At 42.5% G+C, this 21,790-nt stretch overlaps 2 protein-coding genes across 3 annotated transcripts; both read right to left on the bottom strand.

The window, feature by feature from the left end:
• Positions 1-4,263: 4,263 nt before the first annotated feature.
• Positions 4,264-11,294, bottom strand: LOC122761219 (melatonin receptor type 1A-like). The gene is made up of 2 exons (XM_044016397.1): positions 10,905-11,294; positions 4,264-7,367 (listed from the first exon to the last, which is right to left on the bottom strand). Exons 1-2 carry the CDS (start codon positions 11,182-11,184, stop codon positions 6,598-6,600), a joined length of 1,050 nt encoding a protein of 349 aa, XP_043872332.1. The 5' UTR covers positions 11,185-11,294; the 3' UTR covers positions 4,264-6,597.
• Positions 11,295-16,066: 4,772 nt separating this feature from the next.
• LOC122761220 (protocadherin Fat 2-like) lies at positions 16,067-21,687 on the bottom strand. 2 transcript variants are annotated; one of them, XM_044016399.1, is made up of 4 exons: positions 21,567-21,687; positions 21,337-21,488; positions 20,753-21,033; positions 16,067-18,791 (listed from the first exon to the last, which is right to left on the bottom strand). In XM_044016399.1, exons 2-4 carry the CDS (start codon positions 21,477-21,479, stop codon positions 18,289-18,291), a joined length of 927 nt encoding a protein of 308 aa, XP_043872334.1. In that variant the 5' UTR covers positions 21,480-21,488; positions 21,567-21,687; the 3' UTR covers positions 16,067-18,288. The 2 variants fall into 2 exon arrangements, with proteins under 2 accessions (XP_043872334.1, XP_043872333.1); XM_044016398.1 differs by having other exon boundaries at positions 21,337-21,491.
• Positions 21,688-21,790: the final 103 nt, after the last annotated feature.

Consider the following 21,790-nt stretch of genomic DNA (forward strand, 5'->3'; position numbering starts at 1 on the left):
ACTGCAAATGACTTAACGTGGCTCAGTTTCTATGAACCGCCATGTTGGCAGGCAAGACGATCTCAAGACGACGCGTTCAATGTCAACACGACATACTTCCAGGAACACAGTGACAGTGAAAATTCTCTCATCTAAATGTGCGTCTGAATTGGCCGCAACGACATTCGATGCAACGTTTACCGATTTCTTCTAGAATGAGTTTACATCTCTTCTAAAATAATGTGTTCATCTCCGCAGAATTGAATCTCACCGCTGACAACGTGATTATAATGTGAGCAGAATGGTACGTGACAGATGTCACACGTGCGGCCGCGCTTCCTCTCTTTTATATTTGTTTATTCCCAGTAAATTGAACTTGAATGATTTGTTCTTGTTTAGAGATGAAGGGGATGAAAAACCGAGGAGATGAATTCATGATGGTCCTGTGTCTCCTGTTTAGACTGTTTTCATGTAATAAATGATTTCTCCTGACTCTTCCCCTCCTCTCATCTCTATCCATTTAATCTCCGACCTTCTCTTCCCTCTTTCTTCAGTTCTTCCTTAGTCTCATCTTTTTTTCATCACAATCTCTCCACGACTGTCACCTCTGTTCTCGTCGTCTTCTCCCACCACCACACATCTGCTCTCCACTTGTTCTCTTTCTAGTCCTTTATTTAGTCTTTGGAGATATTTTACACCGTGAATTTAAATTTCAGTGAATCTGCAGCAACAATTTTCTCTTCCTGAAGGTTTGATGCAAATCCGGTTGAGGTTTCTGTCACTCGCCATGTTGGCAGGTAAGAGTGTGGCAAAAATGAATGGGAGCGGTGTCGGATTCAACTTTAAAAACACGGAGATCGACCGTTATGCCATGAAACTCGACAGACTGAATTTATCTGATGCTTTTTACGAGTTTGTAAACAGGTGGAGAGGAGACATTATTCCAGAGCTTCCTGATTAACTTCTCTGCATCTTTTACTCGAAACCGAAAAGCGAAAACGAATGGAGTCCACTGAAAATTAACAGGTAATCCTTAAAAAACAGGGTTATTACAGTATAGAAACACCTGTTCATATACAGTTGGGTACTGTACATACTAAATAAGTATGTACAGTGTTTAACAAATGTATTTAGACCACCTGTCATAAATACAAGAAATTAATTCACCTTTTTCTTTGCAAATTTGAGTCCGAAATGAACATAACATTCAACCACTAACACTATTTTTTCTCTTTTCTCAGGAATGCAAGAAAATAACTATAATTTTACATCGTAATCATGAAATGATCATTTGAAAATTCACGGATAACAATAGTAATTGTGTTTGTGTATCATTTTTGTTGATACACTGGTGTATTCATTGATTTTGATAATTGCCAACTCTCTAATACATCTGTTGCTGCAAACATAAGGTTTTTTACAGCCAATGGCCAAGAGGAAAGGAATTGGGCTTGTAACCATACGATCACCGACTCAATCCCCGCAGTAAGCCAGAAATTCTTTTGGACCTTCATCAACTAATGTAATCAGATTGGAGACCTGTGTGTGTGTGTGAAGTGACAGACAGGAGGCAGTGTCTCACAGTGAACGCTCCTTTATTAAGACATGTTGACCAGGGCTCGGTTGGTTTTGTCAAGACATTCAGAGGAAACATTCTCCACGACGATGTGCAAAACAGCGTATGAAAGAAAAAGAAACAGGTACATTCTCTGTTTACCGTTTACTCGCCGTCTTCTCTGTTTCAACTCACTTGACAACAGTTACTTGCATTGAATTTAAAGAAAGAGAATCCTGTCTTTTTCAAACCCTCAGCGGACCAATTATCTCTACTACTGTTTAAATCAGCCTTCTCCTGGAGTCTGTTCTCTAACAGCAGCAGCTGTGAATGTAAATGTACACTTTTCTGCTCTGAGACTGTGGGTTTTACTCCTTTAGGCTCAGTGTTTTATTCCATGTCCCCACACACGAGGAAGCAAATTACTTAAAGAAATTGTTTTATTTTTCCCCACACGACACATTTGCCATGCTGTTGTTACCCTGTACGAGTGGTTTTGGTCATTTGCAGGTGAAAGTGGTCTATTCTATGAGAATATGGTTCATTTTAGTCCAGTTAGAACCAGGGATGGGAATCGGTATTTGTCCGATACTGGTCAAAAATCACTGGATCGGACATCGTAAAATCCGATGCAATTCAAAAAGCCTATATGTCACATGCTTCAGTATGCATGTTAGGGCTGTTTATTTCTTCTTATTACGTTACACAGTTGGAGATTTATGTCTTTGAAATGGGTTTTTAACAGCTTCATACGTTCATAAATGGTCTAAAATGACTATCGAAATTATCTCTGTACCTGTAGATACTGGAGTTTGTGATATCGTTATCGGTGATATCGTCCCATCCCTAGTTAGAACACAGCTATGCTAAGTGGACTTATTATGATGATGATTATTACTGATTATTTTCACAGTATTTTCAAAGAGGAGATAATAAATTCATGAGCAAATGTAAGTAGGCGGGAACAAACATTTGGTACATTGGGAAATCCATTAGCCTAGCATAGCAGAAACACTGGACACAGGAGGCTTAGATAATGGCTGCTTCCTCTTCGTTTAAACAATAGTGTTTACAATCACGACAGTTAAGTCAGTACACAGCGTTTGTTTGTTTTTTGAATGTTGAAAAAAGCAAGGCGAGCAGTTTAGAAGTGATTTTGAGGTAAATTTCTATCATTATAACCTTGTTTGCTAACTAGCATGTCAACGTAGCAACGCAGTGTCCAGAAAACCCCCCGGAAAGAGGGCGCTTAAAAACACAAAAATGCCGTCTTGAATTGTGATCCTGGGGCAAAGTGAGTGTTTAAATAAGTTGGCACTAGATGGCGCTCACAAGTGTGGGACATTTTTGACCTCCGAGTCCAACTGGAAAACATAGTTAAACAAATAAAAATGAAAAAAACTGCCAACAATGAAACCAATGATCAAATCCTCTGGGCGGGTATAGATTTAGCAGATGTTTCACAATAAAGTGTAAATCACAACGTAATGAAATTATTTTTGTTTATGCGAAGCTAATTTAAAAAACCCTCTTAATAAAATAAAAGTATTCATGATGGCATTTCTATCCTGGCTGTCTCCAAAAGTAACAACAATAAGCTCACGCTTGACCCTGCGAATCACTTCCTGTCAAAATTGAAGCTAGCTCCTTGGTTTTTGTGGACTGGAAAATTGGGACTTTTTAAGGTTATAGATATAGATTTTATATGTTTATGTCGTCTTTTAGCAGTTAGCGCTGAGGGATTCAACATTAAATTCCGCTGAACATCTCTACATCTTTGGCCGACACTTTACTGGAAATGGTCGGGCAGGAAGTGACTGTACTTATGATAAATTCTCCAAATATCAGACCAAAAAAAGCATTGTCCTGGTTTTAGGATAAGACAATATATTGTTTACACTCAGTGTCCCTTCATTAACCAAACCTGCTGCTGTTTTAAATGTACTAATTTACTCATTTTTTTATATTCAGGAAGAACAAGCCTCACACACAGAGCGAGGTCATGATTCAAACACACGCAACATCTGGAGTGTGAAACACAGTGATGTGGTCAGAATCCTGCTCATAACAACCATCATTTGGCTCATTCTCATGTTGAATATTCAGATCGAGAGCGGGTGTGCAGCAGCAGCAGCAGCAGCAGCAGCGATCAAACACAGTATTGCTTCTGAGCGGCAGAGACGCCGGGTCCCGTCTGGTTTTATGCCGTTAGAGTCACACACGGACGCGTCTGTGGGAGTGTGACAGAAATGCCTTCACATCGGATTATCACGGGATCTGGAGAGTCCTGCCCTCGCACCTGTGCTGCTTGTGTCCCCGGGAGGAAGAAACCGAAGATGTGAGGAGGTGACCGAGTCTGGGGTGAGATAAACAAGTCCACGCTTCAAGCAGCAACATAACAAAGCCTTTTGTTTTCTTGAGTTCTACACGTGGTTGCGGAGTTTCAGGTGGTCGCAGACGACGTCCTCTGTGTTTGACGATACAGAGAAAGAAAGAAGGAGGTCATTGAGCTTACTTTGAGCACAACAAGTAAGTAGATGTTTGTGCGACACTTCCAGGTTTTCATTTACCAGGCATTTTTTTGTGGCATGGCGCTGGATCAAATCCAAGACCTACGTTTCAGAGTTTGTTTGCGCGTTCACAATCTCCCCAAACGAACCGGACTTTCCGAGCAAACGGATTGGGTTCGATTAAGAAGCTGGTGTAAGATAAACCCAATAACAAGACAATAACATTTTTATTTTATTGTTATAACATCTGTCATTTCAAAATCAGATTTAGCTCGACCGTGCGAAACTATCGTAGATAAACCGGCGATGGATCGCGATCCAGACGGCCTAACTACAGACAGGGTTCACTGATGCATTTAAAGTCCAGTAGACGAAGCAGACGGTTGAGGACGGCCGATTACGCTCGTCTAAAACCAGAATTTTAACAATTGGAAGCTAAAGGAAAGTCTTCAGACACATTGTGACCACAGTGAATTCACGTTCTAAATCAGTGAGGTAGCTGTAACTGCTAGCGGCCAATGGCCAGTGAAAACACAAGGTGTCGTTTCAGGGTATCTACCCATCCATCCATCCACCCATCCATCCATCTCTCCGTCAGGTGTAAATGGAGTCTGCTGCTGTGACCCTTTCCCTCAGACGCAGTGACATTAACATGTGCTTGTCCATCACTGTCTCCACTGTCAGACTCCTGAACTGTGACAGGTGTAAATGTAATCTGTGACAGTTTGACAGATTCCTCCCGTCTCTTCCTCGGGTTCAGCGTCTCGGCGTAGCGTCGCTGTGGAAACACGTTCTCGGGGCCTGAGCAGCAGAAACTGTGGAGGTGTGATGTGAACTGAAAAGACTCGCTAAGCATCGCTAAACAAATCACTTCCAAGATGTGTTGTGTAAATGACTTAAAACAGCATTGTATGTTTTTTAAGACACATTCACATAAATATTCACTGAAAGTTTCACGATTTGTGTGGGGACCCAAAAAGTATCTCCCGTGACCCATCTGTGGGTTCCCACCCAGACTTTGGGAACCACTGAATTAGACAAAAACTGAAGGTAGGAACTTAAAGTAAAGAAAATATGAAGGACTTACAAAAATAAAGGATTCACAGTGTTGCGTCTTTGACAATCCTGTTATCATGTGTTAAACGTGTGAAACCTGAGATCTGCGGCGGCGTTTCTCTTCAAACAAACTGTCTTCACCCCCCGTCCGACGCTCTGTCCTGTGTCCCGCATGAGTCCTGATGATGAGGTAGATGCTACACCGGTCAACGTTGCGAGGTAAATTCACTCGTAAATAACCGAGGTGCAGTTGTGTTGAGGTCGTTTTTTTTGCATCAGGAACATGGCTTTATTACAGATTTAAGAATAAAATCATACTCGAAACGACGGGAAATGATTGAGACTTCTGATTAAGACTGTTTTCTGAAAGTTTGTCCTTCTTTTAGCAACTCCCTGTCTGAATTTTATTGACGGATCAATGTGATTTTTTTTTGTGATGGGTGGGTGATCACAGGAAGTATGTTCCCATTGAATTTTGGTAAGAATCGACCCACCGATGACGTCATATTCAGCAAAACATGGTTCAGTCCCACAGGACGAGTTCAGATGTGTTTATCTCAGTGACATCTGGACATGAATTTTGTCACGTTTATGTAAAAAGGGTGATAACTATAAGCAGGTAAAACTCTTCTAAAAGTTCTTCTGGCACTAAAATTTGTGGGAGCCCAAATATGGCACAAGTGCTTTTATTTTGAAATCTGGGAGTAAGAGGAAGTTGTCTCTACATGGCTCTCGCATGAGCAAGACCAACAAGGTCAATTTGTTTTATTTTTATGATTTTGAGGACGTTTTTTGGTGGATTTCAAACACAGCTTGAGAAGGTTTGTGTCGAGGGAATTACGCTGGATTAAGATGGATTGAGCCTAAATTGTGGCCTCTCTGTCCATCCTCCACTTTCCTTTAGTTCTTTCTTTGAGAGTTTGGCTTCTTCCTCAGATCTACGGTGGCCCCGAGAGCTCAACTCAACTGCTGCCAATGAAAATAATCAAAACTCAAAAAATATGAAGTCACTACTCACCGGTTTGTGTTGAAAAATGAGCTAAATTAATATTTGCCGTGTAATTTTGTGTCTTTTCTGACATATTTTGAACTCTCAGGGCCACCGTACCAAAATATATTTAATGTTAAATTTGTAATATGATGGAAATAGTTTGTGTAAACAAACAGAGCCTCGTGTTAAACTTTGACATTCAGATTTTTCCCCACAGCGCAATTTTTGTTTTTTCTCGTTAACGTAGATAAAAGAAATGTAATTTATTACGAGTCACTCGATGGAGGCGACAGGAACAGCGTCAATGTTTGTGTTTCTGCCTCGACTTGAGTTAATGGAGGAGTTGGTGCGTCACAGTGTTTGGATAATCCAACGTCCAGGAAATCGCCAGAGAAGGTTTCACTGATTCTCTCTCTGTTGTGAAGCCTCATTTATTCCTTTCCGCCAAGTCCCCTCTCTTTCACTCGCGGCCGTTTGTCCTCGTCCGTTAAAAAGTCACAAACGTCTCAGCAGTGTAGATTGAAGACGATGAGGACGATCCTCTTGTACTCCTTCCTGAAGTTGTGGTTCAGGACGCCGTAGACGACGGCGTTGAGGCAGCTGTTGAAGTACGCCATGAAGTAGCTGGCCGTGAACAGCCACTCCGGAATGGAGCGGCCCAGCCGCGAGTCCAGCGCCACCGCCAGGCCGATCAAGTTCAGCGGCGCCCAGCACACGGCGAAGAGCACGAACACCACGAACATGGTGAGGAAGTTGCGGAGGTCGTGCGGCTTGATTTTGGGCCGCGAGTCCGGCTTGACCCTCCTCCTCACCTGGATGACGAGGATCCAGATGCGCAGGTAGCAGTACGTGACGATGCCGATGGGCAGGATGAAGTGCACCACCACCACGGTGATGGTGTACAGCGAGCTGACCGACTGCGCGAAGGTGCACGAGTACACGCGCGGGTCGTACTGCAGCGACTCCACGAACCAGTTGGGCACGATGGCGAGGATGGTGAGCGCCCACACCAGCACCACGTAGCACATGGTGTTGCTGTTGGAGAAGAGCTTGTCGTACTTGAGGCTGTGGCAGATGTAGCAGTAGCGGTTGACGGCGATGCCGGTGATGTTGAAGATGGAGCCGATGACGCTGAGGCCCATGAGGAAGCCGCTGATCTGACAGTGGATGTAGCCGGCGATCCAGCCGTCGTGGAAGATGGCGGTCAGGACCAGCGGGTACGGATAGATGGCCACCACCAGGTCGGCGAGCGCCAGGCTCACCACGAAGGCGTTTCCTGCGGAAGCGAGAGGAGGAAAGAGAGAAGTTATTCTGCTTTATTTCTGCAAGTCGGTGAGTCTAATGGCGCTTTTCCATTGTATGGTTCTCGCTCTACTCGGTTTGGGATCATTCACGTCGTTTTCCATCACTTCATAGCTCCTCCTCTGTGAGGGCGGAGTCATTTTTCTACGCGACACAAACACACAAACGGGTGACATGTAGAGCAGTTGTTTTGGGTGTAACTGAATCATTAGAATCAATTGATTAAAAAGATTTGTTCACTGAAATGTGATCGTCGGGTTTTCAGCCGTGCTGTCTCTAAATACACCAGACTCCTCAAAAACATCAGGTACCAGGAACTGTCCTTGAGCAAAGACACTTAAGCCCACGTTGCAGTGTGTGAATGTGTGAAAACCGTAGTGTAAAGCAGCTCATCGAGACGAGAGAAGCTCTATAGAAATACAGACCATAATACTAACTCTTCTTCTGATTGTATTTGGTAGTAACAGAGAGAGTTATCACCCTCTTCATCATGAAGAAGAAGCTTCGTCGTTAAACTTTGACGTCTTTTTGTCTGTGGTTCATCACACACACACACACACACACGCGACCGTCAGTCAGCACGTATTAGTCCGCGCTTCTGTCTTTATTACCGCGTTTGGCCTTTGCGAATATTCTCCGTCTCTCTCCGTATGTTAATGACTGAGTGTGAGCGGCTGCCAGGATTAGAGGTTCAATTCCCAGAGTGCTTCACTGACTGACAAAAAAAACCCATTAACGCTGCCAGAGATGCTCTCATTAGAGGCATAAATCAATCTGCACGCTCAGACGTGGCCCCTGTGCATATTTAATTTGTATGAATGCAGCTTCGTGTATAACAACGTTATACATGTCCCTACGCTTTGTTCTAGAACACAAATAACATATTACCTCCTCATACAAACTACAGCAACTGAATGTCAACTGTATTCCACTTTTCCAACAGGAAACTGAAGTTTGTAAACCGCTCACTCTCCCACACCAAAGCCCAGAGAGAAAACCAGCGACTTTAGCTCGCAGGGACACAGGAGCTGCTGGTCTGCTGCTGCCTCGTGTGGTCACTTTGTGTCCCTGAGGTAAATCTGAACAGAGGATTTTAAATGCCGAAGTCACAATATAAGACATTTAAAGTCACTGATGGAGGCAGCAGTGGACCAACAGCTCCTGTGTCCCAGTGAGCTTAAATCACTGATATTCTCTATGGGGTTTGGTGTGGGAGAGTGAGTGGTTTATAAACTTCTGTTTCCTGTTGGAAAAGTGTGTCTAACAGTGAGATACAGATGTTAACATGGTCTTAAGATATCGTAAACTTAAGCTGAGGTAGATTTTAGAACACAAGTCTTTGGTGAAGTGGCCAAAATCTGCTTTTCTACTTTTTGTCACCCTCCCGCACCAAAGCCCATAGAGAAAATCAACGTTTTAACATCACAACACACAGGAGTTGTTGATCATTAATAAACACTTAGATTACACACACTGTGACTCAGTCACGCTGTGACTTTACAGTAAAGTAAAGGGCGAACACAGTCGGACGTTGTTAGGCACCGTTACCAAGGTCACTCCTGATAAATGGAACCTTGCCTGTTATGCTAATTGACCTGTTCATTAAGACAAACGATGAATTCATTATCAGCGATTTCTGCCTGCGAGACATTGACCTTCCAACGCGTGGAAAACAACGCCGCACTTTCTTTCTTCTCCTTTTTTAAACCCCTCTCTTCTCACTGAGATGCTAATTCATACGTCAGATACAGAAATGGAACAGTAGGGGGCGACACTTGTGTCGTCTTTGTTTCACAGTAAATCAGTCGTACGCTGAGTTTATTGTTTCAACGACTTCCAGGTTCCGACATATACAGTACAGTTTACTGGTGAATGGATGAGTGGATGAATGGTGAGGGCGGATGGGAAAACAGGAGGATAATTGAGAAGGGAAGAGGAAACAAGATTAGATGACGAGGTCACACAGGAGGTGAGGGAAGAGTAATTAAGAGGAGAAGAGTCTGAAGGAAATAATTAAAAGACAAGAAGAGGAGAAGAAGGTTAGGATGGAGGGAAGGAGATGAAGTTTAGGATGGAGGGAAGGAGAGTGAACAACTGTCAGGAAACTCAGGCTGTGGTTGTTTGTTAATTTGTCACCATGACGACTACGAGCACACGCTGCAGATTAAGACAGAATTTTATTATTATTATTATTTTTGATTTAAAAACATCTGCTGTTTGTTTTCACTGAGAATAAAAATCATTTGCAAAGGAAAAAACCTTGCTTTAATGACTTTAGCCACCAGGGGGCGCTGTGTGAGTGTGTTTTGATTTTACATTACATGTCATTTAGCAGACACTTTTATCCAAAGCGACTTACAATGGAATTGAGTACAATCAGCCAGGGGTGGAGTCGGACTTGCGACCATGTTGTCTTTCGCACACAGGTACCGGTCTTAACCACTGAGCCACTCCACCCCCGAGATTTCTAACATGGAAGAATCTCGTACTCCAAGTTTAATGTGAAAAAATATTACGACTTTTTCTCATAATTGACCTTTTCTCGTGATACAGTGTTTTAGTTTCTTTTTATAATATAGTGACTTTTTTCTCATGTCCCTATACTTTATTCTTATAATATTGCGACTTTTTGTCTCTTAATTGAATTTTCCTCGTAATATTAAAGTTTTTTCTTATAATATTGCGACTTTTTGTCTCTTAATTGAATTTTCCTCGTAATATTAAAGTTTTTTCTTATAATATTGCGACTTTTTGTCTCTTAATTGAATTTTCCTCGTAATATTAAAGTTTTTTCTTATAATATTGCAAATTTTCTCAAACAGCCTGAAAAATCACATGCAAGATAAAACTCAATGTTTCCTCTTCAGTTTCTGTGTGAATTGACTTTTTCAGAAACTAATGTTTTCTGACCAAAATATTTATGATTCACTGCAAAATTATGATAATTATAAAATAAAACTTGTCTGTGCTCGAACTTCAACTTCACAGGACTTCCTCGCCTCTAAATGAGTCAATAATTTTACATCAAATAAATTAACAGTTGACTTTATCACTGTAAAATTATTTTCGCACTGTTAAAAACACAGTTTGTGACATAATCGCAATTTAAGTTGCAAAATGTTTGTTAACAAGTGGTTTTTTTTGTTTAAATAAATTGAAAATGTTTCAACTTTTTACTCAGAAAAAACTTTTTTTACACTAAATGAAAAATAATTACACTAAAAATTTAAGTTATAAAATGACAAAGATTTTCTTTCAACTAACAAGGTAAAACTGAAACACTGATAATTCACAATATTTTAGTTTAAATTTCATAATCATTATTTTCTGTTTAAGTAAATTCAGTGAATAAGTAAAGTTATTTTTTTTACAGTGTAATTATGACATTTTATCGATTTTCGGGTGATTTGATACTTTTTTTAAAGTCATAAACTGTCAAATGTAAGAAAGAATATTCGTAATGATATATTATTATTTTTTCCTTTACTTTTACTTTTTATTTTTACTTTACCTGCTTTCCTGAGCTTCTTGTTCCTGAACACGGACACGATAACCAGCAGGTTCCCGATGACATCGACCACGATGGTGGTGATGAGGACGCCGGCCAACAGCGTCACCACCCAGGGGAAAGACTGCGGCTGCTGCCCGGCGCCGCCCGCGCCTTCCTCCGCCGCCGCCGTCGCCGCGGGCGTGGAGTTCCGCGCGCCCATGCTGGTTCCTCCCACCATCGTGGGCTCCTGGTCCTCCAGCGACATCAGCTGCGGGAGATGCCGCGCGTCGACGAGTCTCATCGGGTCGCGTTGGCGCGGAGCGTCGGTCCACTCTGCAGGATTACGCGCCGCGGCCAGGACGCACGGCTGCGCGCGACGGCACCGGAGCGACTGGTGCTGGAGTGACCGGCATCCCGCTGCTGCTGGACACGTGACTTTAAATATTACTATTATTATTGTTATTATTATAATAGGATGAGTCCTTTAGAGACTCAACATAAGAGTATCTTCAGAGAGGCGCGCGCTGAAAATGCGCACAAACTGGTGCCGCGCGCGGTTTCCCGGTGTCTGATCCCGGTCAGTGGATCGTCAGGTCACGCGCCTCATTCTGTGAATCAACTTCGGTGATTCATTCATTCACAAAGCCCGCTTCATTCACGCTCCGCCGCGCGCGACTCCAACTTGGTCTGAGCGACAGTGGAGCAGATTCACGCGCCTTATAATGTCCAACACGCGCCCCTCACCTCTCTCTCCCCCCTCCCCCCCCCTGTCCCCGCTCCACGCTCGTCACCTACTGATGCTCTCTCTCTCTCTCTCTTCATTTCCGTTTCTTCTTCTTCATCTTTTCATCTCCAGGTTTTTTCTTCTTCTTCAGTTTTTCCCCACTCGCGCACAAACGGTTTCATTTGATCCAGCTGTGATTCCACATCTCGCGCTGCTTCTTATCGCCTCCTCCAGATGTTCATGCCCGTGTTCATATTCTTCTCACGCACGAGTGGAATCTCACGCGTCTTCTAACAAAATTAACTTATTTATTTCAAAAATAAGAATTCACTTAACTTAATGATAAATACCTGAACTACCTGGATTTAAATATGATACACGGGAAGTCAGAGGTCAGCACTGGGAGTGACGTCACTTTCGAGTTGATGGCTGCAGTTGAGTCATACAAATGTTGTGTATCATTAAATATAATCATATCTCCTCACACCAAACTCCATAGAGAAAACCAGTGATTTTACATCCCTGCACACAGGAAGTTGTTGATCCACCGCCGCCTCCTTCAGTGAGTTCAAATGTGTAGTTTTCTAATTTTCTGCATTTGAAAACCTTTTTTTCAAACTTGCCAAACTGGCTTAAACTGACCACACGAGGCAGCGTCACACCAGCAACTCCTGCTTCACCGTGAGCTAAAAACGCTGATATTTTCTATGGAATTTGGTGCAGGAGCGTTAACGGTTTATAGCGACGAGATGAAGTAGTGAAAATACTTTTACTTGACTTCAGTGTGTGTAGAGTGAGCGGACGCTTGGTCAACGAGGACGATGGAAACCAACTATTCCTGATATTGCGCTTCTTATATAAGTAACAAGCACTCACAGAGCTTTAAAAGTCAGTTCATGGAAGACAAAAATCTTATTTGGCTTTTATAAACACACACACACGCACACACAGCGAGTGTCTTATAAATCTAAACGTATGTCCCTTCCATGACCTGCTCTCACGTGTCTTTCATGTTGCAGTAAATCCCCGCTTGTTACACGTGCAGTTTTTTTTTTTTTTTTACGTATTTTCGCGGAAATCACCCTCAGCCTGGCTGGGAAATAGGTTTTGACGACCTCTGACCCACCCCCCCCCACCCCCCGCTTACAGTCACAATTGTTCCACAGCACACATTTGCTGGATTGTGTGTGTGTGTGTTGTGTTGTCCTCACACAGGGACGCACTTTTTTTTTTTACACCTAACGTCCAGACATTTACACAGCAAAGACTCGTGTGGACGTAATTTCTGTCTCATTACTGTCTCACTGAAGCTCAGACGATGTTGATTTCCAGGAATCTTTTGTCCATAATCATAATTTTGAGAGAACGAGGAAGAAAAACATCCATATTATCCACACACACACACATTGGTCTCCATGTCTCCAGAGGACATTACATTGATTTACATTCATTTCCTGGAGATTTACCATAATCACTACTGTGCCTAATCCTAATCCCAACATTTAAACATTGAACAAGCAAACTTTAAAACATGTCTTCATCTTAAAAAGTAATTATTTACATTATGTGGACTTGATTTTTGTCCCCATGAGGAAGACAAGTCCCCATAATGTGACTGTGTAAACAGATGTCTCCACAACATAAGGAATACCAGGCACACACACACACACTGGATCACATGACTGCAAGTGATTATATTTTTAATCTCAGATAACATTTATTTATCTTCATATCATTTAGATTTTCAAAAACAACAGACTATCGCTGTAGTTCACCTCCTTACCACTAGGGGGCAGTCACCGTTAACCTGGTCACATCACAACAATGATCAGGCTCTTTCTTCAGTATAAATTCTTTAATTAATTAATTTAATTTTCATATATTTTTGAGGAAAAAATAAAAGAAAGAAAAATGTAGCCATTAGCTGCTAGTTTAACCACATGCTGTGGCATTTACTGTAATGTTATGCTATGGCCAGAGGCCATTAGCTGCTAACGTCAACCGCCAATGCCATCTAATCTAGCCCCAAGCGTAGCTGCTAATGTTACATGATGACGCCACAGCATGTGGCTAAATTAGCTGCTAACATAAAACAGTGGTGCCGTAGCATGTGGCTACATTAGCTGCTCAAATTAAACACTGGTGTCGTAGCATGTGGCCACTTTAGCTGCTAACATCAAACACTGGTTTTCGTAGCATGTGCTACATTAGCTGCTAACATCAAACACTGGCGTCGTAGGATGTGGCAAAGTTAGCTGCTAAAAACCACACACTGGTGCTATAACATGTAGCTACATTAGCTGCTAACATCAAACACTGGTTTCGTAGCATGTGCTACATTAGCTGCTAACATCAAACACTTGTGCCGTAGCATGTGGCTACATTAGCTGCTCAAATTACACACTGGTGTCATAGCATGTGGCTACATTGGCTGCTAACATCAAACACTGGTTTTGGTAGCATGTGCTACATTAGCTGCTAACATCAGACACTGGTGTCATAGGATGTGGCTATTTTAGCTGCTAACATCAAACTAGTGGGGTTCTGCAACATTGAGGACCAGGTTTTTGGTCTCCCTAGTCCTTACAAGGTCTCTGTTTATACTGTAAAATGTTCTAAAGAGGTAAAATAAATAAATAATGGCAGAAGACTGAGGACATTTGTCCTCTGAACAAAGTCATACATTGAAGACAGTAAAGAATGTCTCTGACAGTTGACAGGGTGAGACCGATGATCTCCAGCAGGTTCACATCAATCTTCTCCATAATCTTCAAACCATTTAAGTCAACCCCTGAAGGCACAGTTTGATCTGTGGTCGTGCAGAAACAGTATCAGACGGTGGTTTTCATGATGCTTCACGTTGTCGTTGACCTGTTTTTTTTGGTGAGAGGGTGACAGAGAGTCACTGTTTCTGTTTCTGCTGTTGTTGTCGTGTGTTGTTGCCCTGAGGGAAACACAAACACCTGACACTCTCCTGAAGACACTGCCTTTCATCTTCTCAAAATCACTGAAGGACGAACGACTGTGAAGCAGAAAATGTTTGTGTAAAGAAAATTAATCAACATTTCAACATCATTATGTGCTAAAAATGAAACTGTAGTGACATATTAACCCTTAGTGCTGACTACTAATACACAACTCCTTATATGGACATCCTGGCAGTGTGTGTTTATAGGTCACATCTTCTTATGTGTTGTTGAGTGCATGTGGCAGCTACTGTAGCCACATGTTACCACACCAGTGTTTGATTTTAGCAGCGAATGTAGCCACATGCTACAGCACCAGTGTTTGATGTTAGCAGCTAATGTAGCCACATGCTACAGCACCAGTGTTTGATGTTAGCAGCTGATGTAGCCACATCCTACGACACCGGTGTTTGATTTTAGCAGCGAATGTAGCCACAAGTTACCACACCAGTGTTTGACGTTAGCAGCTAATGTAGCCACATGCTACAGCACCAGTGTTTGATGTTAGCAGCTGATGTAGCCACATGCTCGGCACCAATTTTTTGATATTAGCAGCTAATGTAGCCACATGCTACAGCACCAGTGTTTGATGTTAGCAGCTGATGTAGCCACATCCTACAGCACCAGTGTTTGATGTTAGCAGCTAATATAGCCACATGTTACCACACCAGTGTTTGATGTTAGCAGCTGATGTAGCCACATGCTACGACACCAGTGTTTGATGTTAGCAGCTAATGTAGTCATATGCTACAGCGCTAGTGTTTGATTTTAGCAGCTAATGTAGCCACATGCTACAGCACCAGTGTTTGATCTTAGCAGCTAATGTAGCCACATGATACAGCACCAGTGTTTGATGTTAGCAGCTGATGTAGCCACATGCTACGGCACCAATTTTTGATATTAGCAGCTAATGTAGCCACATGCTACAGCACCAGTGTTTGATGTTAGCAGCTAATGTAGCCACATGTTACCACGCCAGTGTTTGATTTTAGCAATGAATGTAGCCACATCCTATGACACCAGTTTTTGATGTTAGCAGCTAATGTAGCCACATGCTACCACATCCTATGACACCAGTTTTTGATGTTAGCAGCTAATGTAGCCACATGCTACGGCACCAATTTTGATATTAGCAGTTAATGTAGCCACATGCTACAGCACCAATTTTTGACATTAGCAGCTAATGTAGCCACATGCTACGACACCAGTGTTTGATTTTAGCTGCTAATGTAGCCACATGCTACAGCACCAATTTTTGATATTAGCAGCTAATATAGCTGCATGCTACGACACCAGTGTTTGATGCCAGACAGTGTCGTATTAACATTAGCAGCTACTGTGGCGTTTGTCGTTGAAGTTCCAGTATTTTTGTACAAATCCTCTCAGTCTGGTTTGTTCAGTGTTGATAGAAGATAATAATCTTTATTCATATTCTCTTTACATTATCAAAAACAACAAAAACAGAAATAAAAAAAATCTCTCACAGAGAAACAACAGAGCAAAACATGGGGGGAGGTGTCCCACATTAATACAAAAATAAACTTTATGAATGAATGAAGGCTGACATACATTCAAGTGAAGTCACAAACAACAGCAGAACCACAGCTACACACTGTACAACAACACAACACAATATCTGTAGATAATAATCATCTGTTTCTGTACAAGAAAATAAAAATTCTCAGATAAACACAAACACAAATTATCTACTATTACCCACACGACCACAACAACAACAACAATAATGATGCTGCAGGTAATTCTTACTTTTTCAAATTTTGAATAAAGAGGAGATGAAATTTGACCAAATTAAACAAATATAATTCATTAGCAAATTGCATCATTAGTTTTGATTCAACACTTTTCTCTTTTGTTGTATCTTTTTATTATTTCTCACATGAAATGTTTAGACCATGAAATTCTTTATTTGTTATACATATTTATATGTCAGGATTTATGTGATGTTTCACAGTTTAGTGGGTTTTTTTTTGTACTTGTAACATACTTACGAAATTTCCTTGGTCTTAGCAACAATATTTTTAAAAAAGTAAAGACAATTTGTAAGCACATAGTAACATATGTGTTTTTGGGAAAAGTAAATTAAGAATTGCCGCTTTTTGTATAATTACATGTTTTTTGGGGGGTAAAATAATATGTTTTTGGGGGTAAAATAAGTTGTTATTTTGCGGTTAAATAATTGTTTTTTCAAATATGCAGCAAAGCTCTTTTATGTGAAGTGTGCGCATTAAACCATTTAAAACGACCGCATAGATATATATATTTTTTTTCCACTGCTGCAGACACCACTTCACATTCAGGGTTCCTTTTATCACAGAACACACGTCGTCCAAAGAAAACACTGTAATCTTGTTCACACTCGCACATTGAAATCACCACAGAATTTACAGGAACAAACAGTTTAAACTCTGTTAAAGTTGAAATTACATCGACTAATGTTTATGTGTTTCTTTCTTTATTCTCTCTGAGGATCCAGCCCCCTTCATTGTTACAGACGACAACAATAAACAACAGTGAGCTGATGAATGAGTGAGTGAAATGTGCTCGTGTCAGATGCACTTTAAAAAAGGGATAGTTCATAACCTCATAAAGGTTATGAACTCATAAAATCTACACCCGTTTAAATCTGCAAAGTCTAAATCAGCATTTCTCCAACACAAAACTGAAGTTTGTTACAGTTTACTCTTCTGCGCCAAAGTCCATAGAGAAAATGAGGGATTTAAGCTCTTGGGAACACGAGAGCTGCTGGTCCACTGCTGCCTCGTGTGGTCAGTTTTTATTACTGAAGTAAATCTGAACAAAGGATTTTAAACACAGAATTTACTTAATAACACATAAGAACTTAGTGACGGAGGCAGCAGTGGATCAACCACTCCTGGGTGCTGTGATCTAAAATCGTTGATTTTCTCTATGGACTTTGGTGCGAGGAGTAAACAGCTGCTGGTTCTTGATGCAGGGGGGCAAACCCACTTCAAACCCCCCCTGAACTAAACCATTATACCTTTCTTTTTCTGTCATTTTCACTTTTACGAGCACATACGTCTCACAGGAACACAAACATGCATCAGCAGGACTTTCAAGCCCTGGATTCGCTCGTCACACAGCGGAACGAACATCTGTGTCTCGGCTCTTTATCGGGATTTCATCAGAGAGACATTTGTGGCGTGGCCAGTGTGGGCAGAATGTCACACTGTCATGGTAACAGTGTTTTCCTCCTCCGCCCGCTCTCCCATACATTCACTCATATCATACAGTGCATACTGATATCACAGTCTGGCAGTGCTTAAACTCGTGTCTTTGAGTCTGACAGGTGGATTTGTGAAGTGAAATGTGCCAGATGTGGTTGTTTTCAGAGGAGAAATCACGTTCTCCTTTGTTGAGGCTTGAAAAAGAAAAAGTTTAGCCTTTTTTTGACTTTGAAACAGCCCACAGTCGAGTCTGTAATACTGCACACAATTTAAAAACTACGACTGAACGAGTCCTCTCGACGGCGGCAGACTAACGAGACGGATGTCTGCCCAAACTTCTTCTTCTGCTGAGGTAACACAGGCGTTCTGACTGCACTGCTTTCAAGAATAAAATGGAAATAAATGTCTTTCATCTCCGTCTGAGACGTGGACTTGCACACAAAGCTGCCTGAGATTGGAGGACGGTGGACGGCTGGTTTGCACTTGTGCTTGTTCAGGGATTCTCGGTGTTAGAACATCACCTCCTCACAGCTCCCGTAATCGCTGCCCACCATGCTGGACCCGTCATAGTTCCGCGGGTTCTGACCGGTGGGTCTCGTTTGAGGCTGGGCAGCGTTTGGCGGCGGCGGTTGTTGTGGGTCGGGCTGCTCTGCGTAGGACGGCATGGCGACGCTCAGGCGCATGCTGAGCCTCTTGTATCCTCCCGAGACGCTGTCCAGGCTGCGGGTCTTCTGGGTGGGGTAGTAGCTGATGGCCGTGTACTCGTTAGGGCACTGGGACCTGGGGAGCGGGTGCCCGTCGGGGCCCAGGAACTGGTCCAGGTTCTGGTTGCTATAGCATGGCGGGAGGGGCGCGCGGCGGTCGCAGCGGTCCAGTGGGAACGGGAAGCCACCGAACCGGGAGTTCCTCCGCGAATCCACGGTGGAGTTGGAGTACGTGTCCTCGACGATGTCAAACTGGGGGAACTCCTGGACTGACGGGCGGCCATAGTAGTCGGGGTCTGCAGGGTAGACTGGAGAGACAGGACACAAGGGATTGACAGAACAGTTAGGTCAGTATTGACAGATTATATTTATTCTTTTATCTGTAAATTATAATCCTGTCTGTTGATATCATGGGATTGGTGATGTACATTCGCGTATCATCAGCGTATTGGCGGATATTAATTTCTTCTTCTCTTATTGTTCTGAAAAAAACATGTAAATTAGTACTTAAACGTATTTATCTCATCATTAATGTGTTTTCTTTCTTTGGTTGGTGGTTATTTAGTTTGTATTTAAGGTTATTTGTGTCGCGAAAAGAGATTTTTAACCCTTTAATGCCTAGCGTATCGCAGGTCGACAGCTTGTTTGAGCTGCGACATTGATTACCAACGTCTTAAGAAGTATTTTATCTCACGGAAACAAAGATTTTGTCTCACTCCACAGGTCAAAATATTTATGCACATATTTAGTGCTGCTGTATTTGCAGGGGATTCATTTTACCGGGTAAAAGTCGCCGTAATCTTTAAAATCTCTGAAAAGCTGTGGTACTAATGACTTAAAGCAGTTGTTCTGGGTGTAACTGAAACGGTCACCGAACTAAAATACCCCTGAGCGTGGTCGTGATCGGGCTCACAATCGCCGGCTTTCAGACTCCTCTGTTAAATATTGACATTTTACACATTTGCTTTGCTAAACGTTGGAGATGAACACGTTTTCAGGATTTTTAAGTCTTTTTCACTTTGCTCTACAGTTGGAGCGACGTCACTCTCTGACCAATCAGTGACCGGCAGTCTCAGATGAACCTCATCAACACCAACTAAAACAACACCAGGTTCTATCAGTGATGGAGAAGAAGAAGAAAAAATGAGTCGTGCTGGGTCTGTGTTGTGGAAAAGTGCCATAAAACCAATTTAATTGTGTAAATTGTGTTTAAGTACAAGAGTTTTAAATCATACTAAGCAGACGTTCTGTTGTTGATCATTTCATCTGCTCTGGTCAACAGCCACAGAGCATCTTTTGTCCCGAGGTCACAGCTTTGAAGAAAAACGCCGACGCCAACCCTGGCAACGAGCCGGCTAACAAGTGAGGAAACTACAGGAATGTGTCCTTTAATCTCTGAGATAAGGTCAAGCAGATGAACGACCCGTCAGGCTGACGTTGTCTGGGGAACGACGGCGTGACAAGCGCCTCTTTTCATCCGTCTTGTGAACATGTCTAACACAGCGCTGGATGTTTGGGTCACGGCTGTATCGATCCGTTACATGAAAGGGAAAAAAGGCGGAGAGCGAATGTCAGGTGGACGAGAGCGCGACGGAAGAACAATGGGAACGAGGAACGAGAAGAACAACCTGAGATCAGAGAAGAGGAACGAGGGAACGTTTATACAACAACAGGCCACAGGAGAAAAAAGGTCAAAAACTCCATAAAGAAACTTGGAAAATAAAGGTTTTTTAACATTCCTGATTTATTTTATTCGTTTTTATTGTGTGTTATTGCACGGCTGTTACTTTTCCCCATGTTTTATGTCTTTTCATTTGCTTTTTTTATTGCCCCATGTGAGCTTTTATGTCTTTTATTTATTCTGTCTTGTAGGTCCGCTGTGGACCGCCTATTTTTTAGCAACTTAACAAAAGGCTCACTTCATAAAATCGACATCTTCTAAGGTGTAAACCATCTAACATGTTCACTGCTTAACGTCACTCTTACGCACACCAAAGTCCATTCAGAAAACCAGCGATTTTAGCTCAAGGGAACCTGAGAGCTGCTCGACCACTGCTGCTACGTTTTAAGTTTAACAGTGAGATGAAGCGGCGTCTCGCTTAGGTTCTCACAGAAGATGCAGAGAGAAGGATTTTTGAAAACATGAGCGAAAAGACAGCAGGCGAGACGTGGAGCGGTGGCAGCTGAGAATCTGAAGAGAGAAGTGTTCTTGCAGTAAAATAGCGACAGAAACAAAAAAGGTTTTATCACGTCAATCCATCAAACTCACCTTCATAGTCCATGTCCCAGTGGTTCTTCCTGATGGAGTCGTTGTCGGAGCTCGACGGCGGCCTCGCCGGAAGGTTGGGTGCCACGCTGCACACGACCGGCCCCTGTGTCTTCGGAGGGGAGACCCCGCCGCCCGACAGACCGACCTGGCTGCGAGGGCGGAGCGACCTGAACGGCGTGTGGTCAAGGTCGTTGCTCGGACAGACGAGTGAGCTCATCTCGATGTGGTGACCCTCCGGGTTCTCGTGTTTGTGGTTCTTGGCCAAACTGGAGTGGAAATAACTGCAGGAAGAAATGGTTTTATCATCGTTATCATGTGTGAATCAAGAGTTTATCAATTAAATGTAACTGGAAACAGAAGTTTGTGTCATTTTGTTAACCATTTAATCTGTGCAATTTTACATCACAGCAACACAGATCCACTGCTGCCTCGATCAGTGAGTCCAAATGTGTTATGTATGTTTGAAATCCTGATTCACAACAAGAGAGAAACAACAAGAGATCAGCAGCTCCTGTGTTACAGTGATTTTCTCTATGGACTTCTGCATCACAGTGAGATAAAACAAAGCGATTTCTAACACGTACCCGTTGGAGTCCTGGACGCAGACCGGCTTCTTCTTCTTCTTATTCTGAACGTAGCGTTTCCTGACGCACACAAAGATGCTGACCAGGAGGAGCAGTCCCAGGACGCTGGCACTAATCTCCATGATCTCCACGTAGCCGATCATCGGGTTCACCTTCTGGGAGGAAAACATTTGGATGAGTTACATGAAGATACATAGAACGGTGAGTCACTGTCATGGGTTGTGACCGACCTGAGGCAGAGGGTCACAGTGGATGGAGCCGTCAGTGACTTTACAGTCGAAACCTCCAGGACACGGATTCGGCGAACATATGTCGATCTGATTGTGGCACCTGCAGAAGATTCAGATATGAAATTAAATGATTTTGGACGACATACCATACTATGACTTTTTTTTGTCAAATTTTGGACGACATACTATACTTATGACGTTTTTGAGTGATTTTGGACGACATA

Source organism: Solea senegalensis, unplaced genomic scaffold (assembly GCF_019176455.1).
Source record: "Solea senegalensis isolate Sse05_10M unplaced genomic scaffold, IFAPA_SoseM_1 scf7180000014442, whole genome shotgun sequence".
Classification (NCBI taxonomy): Eukaryota; Metazoa; Chordata; class Actinopteri; order Pleuronectiformes; family Soleidae; genus Solea; species Solea senegalensis.

Excerpts from the sequence above, each read along its gene's own strand:
- LOC122761219 (XM_044016397.1), bottom strand. The coding sequence starts at position 11,184 with ATGAGACTCGTCGACGCGCGGCATCTCCCGCAGCTGATGTCGCTGGAG. Across the intron at positions 7,368-10,904 it reads CAAGAAGCTCAGGAAAGCAG|GAAACGCCTTCGTGGTGAGC; the intron begins GTAAAGTAAAAA and ends TCGCTTCCGCAG.
- LOC122761220 (XM_044016399.1), bottom strand. The coding sequence starts at position 21,479 with ATGATCGGCTACGTGGAGATCATGGAGATTAGTGCCAGCGTCCTGGGA. Across the intron at positions 21,034-21,336 it reads TGCGTCCAGGACTCCAACGG|TTATTTCCACTCCAGTTTGG; the intron begins GTACGTGTTAGA and ends TTCTTCCTGCAG. Across the intron at positions 18,792-20,752 it reads CTGGGACATGGACTATGAAG|TCTACCCTGCAGACCCCGAC; the intron begins GTGAGTTTGATG and ends CTGTCTCTCCAG.